This window comes from Aegilops tauschii, chromosome 3 (assembly GCF_002575655.3).
Source record: "Aegilops tauschii subsp. strangulata cultivar AL8/78 chromosome 3, Aet v6.0, whole genome shotgun sequence".
Taxonomy (NCBI): Eukaryota; Viridiplantae; Streptophyta; class Magnoliopsida; order Poales; family Poaceae; genus Aegilops; species Aegilops tauschii.
The window spans coordinates 248634279-248646221 of record NC_053037.3 but is presented as its reverse complement, the minus strand read 5'-3'; the positions used below and the strand labels follow the sequence as shown (position 1 = coordinate 248646221).

The following is an 11943-nucleotide window of genomic DNA, read 5'->3' as shown; positions in this document are numbered from 1 at the left end:
TTTCACTAGCTTTGCATGTGTTTGGTGGTCTGAACATTGTAGATTATATCCTGTTCCAGCTACTTGGGCTGCTTTGAAAACTGCTATGCGTACTCGTTGGGTTCCACCATATTATCAACGTGAATTACTTCAAAAATTGCAGCGCTTAAGACAAGGAAAAAATTCCGTAGAAGAATATTATCAGGAATTACAAACTGGCTTGATTAGATGTGGTATTGTTGAGGAGAATGAAGCTATGCTTGCATGTTTTATGGGTGGATTAAATAGAGAGATTCAGACCATTCTAGAGTATAAGGATTATAATAATATCACTCGTTTATTCCATCTTGCTTGTAAAGCTGAACGTGAAGTGCAGGATCGACAGGCATTGGCGCAAACTAACTTTTCTGCAGGTCGACCTTCATCATGGACACCACGTGCATCATCTACTTCCACTGCACCATCACCTCCTTCAGGTGCCACCTCCAACCGTGATACAAGAAAGCAGGCACAACCACCACTATCTGCCAAGAGCACACCTGCCGGGCCTGCACAGAGCTCTTCGTCTTCCATGGCGTCAACAGGGCACACAAGTGATATTATTTGTCGTCGTTGTAAGGGAAGAGGACATTTTCTGAGAGAATGCAAATCTCAGCGTGTGATGATTGCTACTGAGGATGGTGGGTATGAGTCGGCTACTGACTATGATGAGGACACTTTGGCTCTTATCACACATGAAGAACACGGTGGAGATGATTCTGATCATGAGACACAATACATGGCTGCTGAAGATGTTGACAGGTATGAATGTTTAGTTGCTCAACGTGTTTTGAGTGTGCAGGTTACACAAGCTGAGCAAAATCAGAGGCATAATTTGTTCCATACAACGGGAGTTGTGAAGGAACGTTCTATTCGCGTCATCATAGATGGAGGGAGCTGCAACAACTTGGCTAGCATGGAGATGGTGGAGAAGCTATCTCTTACCACAAGACCACATCAGCATCCTTACTACATCCAATGGTTCAACAACAGCGGCAAGGTTAAGGTAACACGTACTGTTCGTGTGCATTTTAGTATCTCTACATATGCTGATTATGTTGATTGTGATGTGGTACCTATGCAAGCATGTTCCTTATTACTTGGTAAACCATGGCAATTTGATAAAAATTCTATACACCATGGTAGAAACAACCAGTATACTCTTGTTCATAAGGATAAAAATATTACCTTGCTTCCTATGACTCCTGATTCCATTTTGAAAGATGATATTAATAGAGCTAATAAAGCAAAACAGGAGAAAAATACGAGTGAAAATCAGATTGTGGCAAAAGAATTTGAGCAACAAATGAAGCCTGATAATAAACCATCTAGTGTTGCTTCTGAAATTAAATTGAAAAGTGCATGTTTACTTGCCACCAAATCTGATATTGATGAGCTAGATTTTAGCAAATCTGTTTGCTATGCTTTTGTGTGCAAAGAGGCATTATTTTCATTCGAGGACGTGCCTTCCTCTTTGCCCCCTGCTGTCACTAACATTTTGCAGGAGTTCGCTGACGTCTTCCCACAAGACGTGCCACCGGGATTACCACCTATTCGAGGGATTGCGCATCAAATTGACTTAATTCCCGGTGCATCGCTACCCAACCGTGCACCATACCGTACCAATCCAGAGGAGACGAAGTAGATTATGCGTCAAGTACAGGAGCTGCTCGACAAAGGTTATATACGCGAATCTCTTAGTCCTTGTGTTGTTCCTATTATACTAGTGCCTAAAAAGGATGGTACGTCGCGTATGTGTGTTGATTGTAGAGGCATTAATAATATTACTATTCGTTATCGTCATCCTATTCCTAGGCTAGATGATATGCTTGATGAATTGAGTGGCTCTACAATATTCTCCAAAGTTGATTTGCGTAGTGGATACCATCAAATTCGTATGAAATTGGGAGATGAATGGAAAACAGCATTTGAAACTAAGTTTGGTTTATATGAGTGGTTAGTCATGCCTTTTGGGTTAACTAATGCACCTAGTACTTTCATGAGACTAATTAACGAAGTTTTACGTGCTTTCATCGGACGATTTGTGGTAGTCTATTTTGATGATATACTGATTTATAGCAAATCTTTGGAAGAACGGTTGGAACATTTACGTGCTGTTTTTATTGCTCTACGTGATGCACGTTTGTTTGGTAACCTTGGGAAGTGCACCTTTTGCACCGACCGAGTACCTTTTCTTGGCTATGTTGTTACTCCACAGGGAATTGAAGTTGATAAAGCCAAGATTGAAGCTATTGAGAGTTGGCCGCAGCCCAAAACGGTCACACAAGTGCAGAGTTTTCTTGGACTCACTGGTTTCTATAGGCGTTTTGTGAGAGATTTTAGCACCATTGCTGCACCTCTCAACGAGCTTACAAAGAAGGATGCGCCTTTTGTTTGGGGTACCACACAGGAAGAAGCCTTCACGGTATTGAAAGATAAGTTGACACATGCTCCTTTACTCCAACTTCCTGATTTTAATAAGACTTTTGAGCTTGAATGTGATGCTAGTGGAATTGGATTAGGAGGTGTGTTATTACAAGATGCCAAACCTGTTGCATAATTTTCTGAAAAATTGAGTGGGCCTAGTCTGAACTATTCTACTTATGATAAAGAATTATATGCTCTTGTTCGGACTTTAGAAACATGGCAACATTATTTATGGCCCAAAAATTTGTTATACATTCTGATCATGAATCTTTGAAACACATTAAAAGTCAAGCAAAACTGAACCGTAGACATGCTAAATGGGTTGAATTCATTGAGACTTTCCCTTATGTCATTAAACACAAGAAGGGTAAAGAAAATGTTATTGCTGATGCATTGTCTTGTCGTTATACTATGCTTTCACAACTTGACTTTAAAATATTTGGTTTGGAGACCATCAAAGAACAATATGTGCATGATGCTGAATTTAAAGATGTATTGCAGAATTGTAAAGAAGGTAGAACATGGAACAAGTTCGTCGTTAACGATGGATTTGTGTTTCGTGCTAACAAGCTATGCATTCCAGCTAGCTCCGTTCGTCTTTTGTTGTTGCAGGAGGCGCATGGAGGAGGACTAATGGGACACTTTGGCGTTAAGAAGGCGGAGGATATACTTGCTACACATTTCTTTTGGCCAAAGATGAGACGGGATGTTGAGCGTTTTGTTGCTCGCTGCACTACATGTCAAAAAGCTAAGTCACGACTCAATCCTCATGGTTTATATATGCCTTTGCCTGTACCTAGTGTTCCTTGGGAGGATATATCTATGGACTTTGTTTTAGGTTTACCTCGAACAAAGAAGGGGAGGGATAGCATATTTGTTGTCGTGGATAGATTCTCGAAAATGGCACACTTTATATCATGTCATAAAAGCGATGATGCTGTTAATGTTGCTGATTTGTTCTTTCGTGAAATTATTCACTTGCATGGTGTGCCAAATACTATTGTTTCAGATCGTGATACTAAATTTCTTAGCCACTTTTGGAGATGTTTATGGGCTAAGTTGGGGACTAAACTGCTTTTTAGTACTACTTGTCACCCCCAAACTGATGGACAAACTGAAGTAGTCAATAGAACATTGTCTACTATGCTTTGGTCTGTTTTGAAGAATAATAAGAAAATGTGGGAAGAATGCTTGCCTCATATTGAATTTGCTTAGAATCGTTCATTGCATTCTACTACTAAGATGTGCCCTTTTGAAATTGTGTATGGTTTCCTACCTCGTGCACCAATTGATTTGTTGCCTCTTCCATCTTCAGAGAAGGTTAATTTTGATGCTAAAGAACGTGCTGAATTGATTTTAAAAATGCATGAGTTAACTAAGGAAAACATTGAGTGTATGAATGCTAAATATAAACTTGCTGGAGATAAGGGTAGAAAACATGCTGTGTTTGCACCTGGAGATCTTGTTTGGTTACATTTGCGTAAGGATAGATTTCCTAATTTGCGCAAATCAAAGCTAATGCCACGTGCTGATGGTCCTTTTAAGGTGTTAGAGAAAATAAATGATAATGCATATAAACTTGAGCTACCTGCAGATTTTGGGGTTAGTCCCACTTTTAACATTGCAGATTTGAAGCCTTATTTGGGTGAGGAAGATGAGCTTCCGTCGAGGACGACTTCATTTCAAGAAGGGGAGGATGATGAGGACATCAATACCATTGTTACACCCACAACCCCTACTGTTACATATAATGGACCAATTACTAGAGCTCGCGCACGCCAATTAAATTACCAGGTACTTTCGTTTCTTGGTAATGATTCTAATGTTCATGAGAATATGATGCTGCCTAAATTGGATACTTTTGTTTTGCTTACAAATGAAGGGCCTAGCTTGGAGAAGGATGAACATTGGAGCAAGAACAAGCATGGAGTTGATGGCATGCGCAAGGGAAACAAGAACGGAGTTACAAGTGATGATTTCAGGACTTTGAAGCCACCATAAGGAGTGAATGAAGCCTTGGACGAAATATACAAGATGCCACTTCATAAATTTCGTCCAGAGGCTATTCTAGGTGCTGCGTCACCTTATTTTTGGGCTAGGCCCATGTAATTTCGAAGTACATAAATATAGGCTGTTTTTAGAGTCCGTATGTGTGGGGAAACAAGAGATAGGGTTGGTTTCGGACCCCTTCCCCAAGGGCCATGAAATTCCCCCCTCTCCCTCCATATATACAGCCCTTAGGGCACCGTTTAGACTTTGGGTTTTGTTTAGATTAAAAGTTCGCCATAGCTGCAATTTCGCGTACTTCGTTTGTGTTCAACGACCAGACAAAGGCGTCATAGAACCCCACCTTGATCAATAAAGCTCTCCTCTTATATTCGCAATATCCAGATTGCAATCTTAGTTTCTTGCTTGTTCTTCGTTTGCCTGCAGGAAACAGACCTTCGTGGTCAGGTTGATCGTGCTCCGGCGTGGTCAATAACCTCTCAGAGTTGGTTTAGCGATTGCTAAGGCGCGACGTCCTCGCACGTTCGTAGTCGGATTGTCAAAGTCGACTTCCTCCAAAACGATAGCCACCATCTCATCGAAAGACGGGACACCTTTGCCTCTATCATTCACAACTCCCTTTGTATGGAACAAATTATGCCTCTGATTTTGCTCTGCTTGTGTGACCTACACACTCAAAACACATTGAGCAACTAAACGTTCATACTTGTCAGTGTCTTCAGGAGCCATGTATTGCGTCTCATTTTCAGAATCATCTCCACCGTGTTCTTCACGTGTAATAAGAGCCAAAATCTCCTCATCATAGTCACTAGCGAACTCATAACCACCATCCTCAGTAGCAATCATCACACGCCGAGATTTGCATTCTCTTGCATAATGACCTCTTCCCTTACAACGATGACAAATAATATCACTTGTGTGCCCTGTTGATGCCAAGGAAGAAGAAGAGCTCTGTACAGGCCCGACAGGTGTGCTCTTGGAAGATAGTGGTGGTTGTGCCTGCTTTCTTGTATCACGGTTGGAGGTGGCACCTGATGGAGGTGCTGGTGCAGTGGAAGTAGAGGATGCACGTGGTGTCCATGATGAAAGTCGACCTGCAGAAAAGTTAGTTCGCGCCAATGCCTGTCGATCCTGCACTTCACGTTCAACTTTACAAGCAAGATGGAATAAACAAATGATATTATTATACTCCTTATACTCGAGAATGGTCTGAATGTCTCTATTTAATCCACCCATAAAATGTGCAAGCATAGCTTCATTCTCCTCAACAATACCACATCTAATCATGCCAGTTTGTAATTCCTGATAATATTCTTCTACAGAATTTTTTCCTTGCCTTAAACGCTGCAATTTTTGAAGCAATTCACGTTGATAATATGGTGGAACCCAACGAGTACGCATAGCAGTTTTCAAAGCAGCCCAAGTAGCTGGAATAGGATATAATCTACAATGTTCAGACCACCAAACACATGCAAAACTAGTAAAAGCACAAACAGCAGCAGGAACACGTCTCTCCTCGGGATATTGTAAACATGTAAACGTTGTTCAGTTTCTAACTCCCAAGTAAGATATATATCAGGAACATATCTACCATCAAATGGTGGAATATTCAATTTTAGTTTAGGAAGATGGTCATGAGCTTGTACCTCAGGTGGTGCAGCCCTACCGTTGCGATGATATGCATGAGGACGACCTGGTGGTGGTGGTGCTGGTGGTTGCACGTAGTTCTGATTTTGATCAACCTCATCCTCGTAATAGTCCTCCACCTCTGCAGTAGCAGCATTAGCTACAGAAGCATCAACAGTATGTACAATGGCACCAGAAGTTTGACCAGGCTCAAGGAGAACGCGTTGTGCTCGTCCCACTTGATTTGGAAGGCGATGTTGTTGTTGTTGTTGTTGTAGAGGTGCGATAGGTGCAACGGGCGGTGGTTGTGGAAGACGCGCGAGCAATTCATTAAACTTGTTATTGAGCTTTGTTTCGAACGCCTTCTCAATGCCATCTATCTTCTCCATGGCCTCTTCAAATATGTTTAGCACATCTTCCACCTGTCCACTCATCATTTGCTGAAACTTATCATGTAACTCTTTGTTCGTCATGTTCTCCCAGTCAGTCTCGTCGGCTTGTGATCCTGTCATGGTTAGCAGCAATAGAAACACACAAGAATATGATCCTACAGACTACTAGGAAGCGGTGGCAGTGGTGTGGTGGACAGTCACAAATCCGTCAAGCGAATCTCAAATTCTTACAAGTTCTTACCAAGCAGCAGGTGGTGATCGGCAACCGTTGAGGTCAAAACTCTCAAAGCTAGGATAGAGCAATTACCAGGGAGAGTCAAACGCACGGCGTAGATGTATGTGGAGCTGGGAAGGCTTATAATATGGTAGCAAAAAAGGTCAGCAATAATCAATCCAGAGATGCAAAGTTGAATAAACGCTCAACGATGGTACCCTACTGGTCCTAGGCTAGACCGTGCTAGAGACGCGAGCCTAGAACACTAACAAAATCACGGCGCTACACGTAAACAAGGGAGGAGCACACTCTGAATTTTTTCTCTATTTTTTTCTCTTTTTTCGGCACTTTTTTGCCCTCTTTTTTTGCTCCGCAACAATTTTTTTCGGAAAAATCTACAAATGGCCTAAAAACTGCCTAGCCAGAATTTTCCAGACTTAGTTTTTTTTGAAACTGGAACTATTCCTCTTGTACGGGTAGCATGAAAGTTCGGGAGTCCTACTCTGTCACGACTCGGAGTATGGCATGATATGGAAATCCAAAACAGAGTAACAAAATACTGGACTCGGACTAGGACTGGTGGCGGAGATGAATCTGGTGGAACTCGGACTGGTGGCGGAGATGAATCTGGTGGAACTCGGACTGGTGGCGGATATATGTTGCAGGTGGACTCGGATTGGCGTGATGGCGGCGGATATGTGGTGGCGTATATGGACTCGGATGGGCGGTGAATATGTGGTGGTGGTATATGGCAGCGGCGATGAAGTTGGTGCGGTGGTGGTATATGGCAGCAGCGATGATGATGATGCGATGGTGATATATGGCAGCGGCGACGTGACAACCTGTGAACAGAACTCAAAACTCTAAAGGACTAGACGCTAAGACCACCAACTTGACACGACGATGCAACCGCAAATTCAACAAAGCAAATACAGAAAAGATTATGCAAAGGCTCAGATTGGTTCGGATATGATGAACTAACCCTAATTTTTTTTGGCTTTTTCGTGGACTGTAGGTATGAAGAACAAACTCGATCTAAACTACGAAAAACTGTAAAATCTCACCGAGCAACCTAGAAATCTGATACCACTTGATAGAGGCAAAGGTGTCCCGTCTTTCGATGAGATGGTGGATATCGTTTTGGAGGAAGTCGACTTTGACGATCCGACTATGAACGTGCGAGGACGTCGCGCCTTAGCAATCGCTAAACCAACTCCGAGAGGTTATTGACCACGCCGGAGCACGATCAACCTGACCACGAAGGTTTGTTTCCTGTAGGCAACGAAGAACAAGCAAGAAACTAAGATTGCAATATGGATATTGCGAATATAAGAGGAAAGCTTTATTGATCAAGGTGGGGGTCCTGTGACGTCTTGGTCTGGTCGTTGAACACAAACGAAGTACGCGAAGTTGCAGCTATGGCGAGCTTTTAATATAAACAAAACCCAAAGTCTAAACGATGCCCTAAGGGCTGTATATATGGAGGAAGATGGGGGGAATTTCGTGGCCCTTGGAGGAGGGGTCCGAAACCAACCCTAACTCTTATTTCCCCATACATACAGACTCTAAAAACAGCCTATATTCAAGTATTTCGAAATTACATGGGCCTGGCCCAATAATAAGGTGACGCAGCACCTAGAATAGCCTCTGGACGAAATTTATGAAGTGGCATCTTGTATATTTCGTCGAAGGCTTCATGCACTCATTATGGTGGCTTCAAAGTCCTGAAATCATCACCGGAACTCCGTTTTTGTTTCCCTTGCGCATGCCATCAACTCCATGCTTGTTCTTGCTCCAATGTTCATCCTTCTCCAAGCTAGGCCCTTCATTTGTAAGCAAAACAAATGTATCCAATTTAGGCAGCATCATATTCTCATGAACATTAGAATCATTACCAAGAAACAAAAGTACCTGGTAATTTAATTGGCGTGCGCGAGCTCTAGTAATTGGTCCAGTATGTATAGTAGTAGGGGCTGTGGGTGTAACAATGGTATTGATGTCTTCATCACCAAACGAGTAGCGAAAATCCCACCATGTATTTTACCCTTGGACTTATTAATGTGGAGGCGACGTGCCACAATAGCTCCCAAGCTATAAGTGTTGGCGCCTTCTAATGCACGACGTAAAACTGCAAGGTCTGGTGAACTGAGTGCACCAACCTTCTCTCTAGCAAGCAAGCATTTTGCAATGAAAAGAGCAAAATAATGAATAGCAGGAAAATGCAAGCCAGCGGCAGTGATAGCCGACACCCCTCTCTCATCTCCCACTATCAAGGTACGATAAAAGGCCTCAAACTCTGCCGGCCTAGGCTCTACTAAGCTCCCGTCAGAAAGGATCATGCATATGTTACAAAATTCAGTAAGTGGTATCTGACGGGTTTCAGCATATAAGCTAAACTGCACCTCAGGAGGATTATTCCTAGGAAGGAAATTCAAACTTTGAACAAAGATTTTTGTGAGGAGATGATACTGTTCACATTCAGCTGCAATGAAGTCGGTGAGGCCGGCATTAGCAGCATATTGTGTAAACTCCTGAAGGATCCCAGCCTCTTCCATGAACTGGGTGTGCGGCCATTCGCACGGCCGTACCTCCGCCAACCTCCGGGGGTGGAGATCACTATCATATGACTCTCCAATAACTCCCTTGGAGTTCTTCTTAGAAGCAAATTTCCTAAAGATATTCATCCTTTTCCTATGAACAAAAATTCTGAAATTTTTAGTCCATAAAATTTTTCTCAACAAAACTTTACAAGATTGATAGCAACTACTCATAGGGATACATAGAGGCCATAGCAAGCATTCAAACTACTTAGAAATCTAAGAATTCAACATGCAAGCTCATCTATAGCAACACCAAGAGTAGCTAATTATTCAAAATATAAACCACTAAAACAAAAACTACTTGGACAAACGGTGGAGTCACATACCAAGCAACAATCCCCCAAAACAGTTTCGGTAACGGAGCTTCGAGCAAAGAGATCGAAATCCGCGGGTTTGAGAGCAAGAACGCAAGAGAGAGAGAGAGAGAGAGAGAGCAATGAAGAATTTTTTCTGGAGGTAAGTGATGATGTGGTGTGAAGGGATAAGTGAGGGGGCCCATGTGGGGACCACAACCCACCAGGGTGCGCAAGGGTGTCCTGGCGCGCCCAGGTGGGTTGTGCCCACCTGGTGCACCTCCCTCTGATATTATTTGCACCAAAAATTCTTAAATATTCAGAAAAATCGTATTAAATTTTCAGAGCATTCTGAGAACTTTTATTTTTGGGTCATTTTTTTATTGCACGGGGAATTCAGAAAACAGACAAAACATGGCATTTTATTTTATTTAACTAATAAAAAGAGAAAACAAAAGGTAGGGACAGAAGGTAGTGCTTACTAAATTCATCAACTTCATACCTCTCAAAAATGATCCATTAATAAGGTTGATTAAGTCTTATTAACAACCACTTCCGATTAGCATGAAACCGAAGAACTTTCGTAAATCACTAAGTTACCTCAACGGGGATATGAATGTCCCCAATAATAAGCATTTCATATTTCTTTTTAACAGTAGGTAGAGGTAGTTGAAAACTTCCAATATTGATTGTCGGAGATTTTTCAATAACATTAATACCATTCACTTGGAATTGTTTCTTCGGAAAGTGCACCGTATGCTCATTGCAATTGATATGAAAAGTGACCTTGCTTTTATTGCAATCAATAACAGCCCCTGCAGTATTCAAGAAGGGTCTACCAAGGATAATCGACATGTTCTCGTCCTCGGGCATCTCAAGTATAACAAAGTCAGTCAAAATAGAAGCATTAGCAACAACAACGGGCACATCCTCACAAATACCGATAGGTATGGCAGTTGATTTGTCAGCCATTTGCAGAGATATTTCAGTAGGTGTGAGTTTATTCGAATCAAGTCTTTTATATAAAGAGAAAGGCATAACACTAACACCAGCTCCTAAGTCACATAAAGCAGTTTTCACATAATTCTTTTTGATGGAGCAAGGTATAGTTGGTATTCCCGGATCTCCAAGTTTTTTAGGTACTCCATCTTTAAAAGTATAATTAGCAAGCATGGTGGAGATTTCAGCTTCCGGCATTTTTCTTTTATTAGTGATGATGTCTTTCATGTACTTTGCATAAGGAGGCATTTTCAAGATATCAGTTAAGCGAGTACGCAAAAAGACTGGCCTCAGCATTTCAGCAAAGCGTTCAAATTCTTCATCATCTTTCTTTTTAGTTGACTTTGGTGGAAAAGGCATAGGTTTTTGAACCCACAGTTCTCTTTCTTTACCGTGTTTTCTAGCATGAAGTCTCTTTTATCATATCTTGTATTCTTAGGTTGTGGGTTATCAAGATCAACAGCTGGTTCTATTTCAACATCATTATCTGGTTCTTTTTCATTGTTTGGTTGAGTATCTTCACGAACATCAGCATCATCTTTTTCATTATCACTAGGTGAATGTTCATTACCAGATTGAGTTTTAGCATCAGGAATAGAAACATCATTATCATTATTAGGAGGTTTTTCTATTTCAGGTTCACTAGAGGCATGCAGAGTCCTATCATTTTTCTTTTTCTTCTTTTTAGAAGGACTAGGTGAAGTAGTTGATGCGAAGCATCTCTCGCTCAGCCCCATGGACTCTACTACAACTCGTCAAGCACCTCGAGGACCAACGACAAAAGCACGTGCACGCACCGTCGAAACCGAGGTTACTTCTTTCCTCTCCGAGTTTCGTCCGGTTTCACATGAGAATGAGATTCTACCTTAAAGAGAAATGCTATGCATTCTTAGGTACATTGGAGATCATCGTGAGGAAGCAAGCATGGAGACCCAAGCTATCGCAGAAAAGACGGAGGTGGAAGAATGAGCGAAGCGCGAAGCTATGGAGAAGAAGAGCGAAGAAGTACGCGAGGTGGCAAAGTCCCTGGGCACCCCGGGTGCCCGGCCTTCCCAACCCCGGGTGCCCGGACTCACCCACATGGGCGCTGCCCCGACCTGCCCCGGGTGCCCGGCCACTTGGACCCCGGGTGCCCGAGCCCTTGCCCAGCCACCAGCTGGCCCCCCGGGTGCCCGGGCCTGGGACCCCTGGGTGCCCAGCCCTTCCCAGCCAGTCGCATGGCACCACCCCGGGTGCCCGGGCTTGGGGCCCCGGGTGCCCGGCCACCCTCAAGCCGCGTCCCTGTGTGGGCCGTGTGCCCGGCCTCCTCGCCTTCGGGTGCCCGGCCGAGCCTGAGAGTTGGCCCCTGTCCGGTCCGGGTGCCCGAC

General features: G+C 42.9%; 1 protein-coding gene across 1 annotated transcript; it reads left to right on the top strand.

Moving 5' to 3' along the window:
• Nucleotides 1-550: 550 nt before the first annotated feature.
• On the top strand, nt 551-11545 carry LOC141042871 (uncharacterized). Its single transcript, XM_073511780.1, has 2 exons — nt 551-1173; nt 11470-11545. The coding sequence occupies exons 1-2, from the start codon at nt 551-553 to the stop codon at nt 11543-11545; spliced, it is 699 nt and encodes a 232-aa protein (XP_073367881.1).
• Nucleotides 11546-11943: the final 398 nt, after the last annotated feature.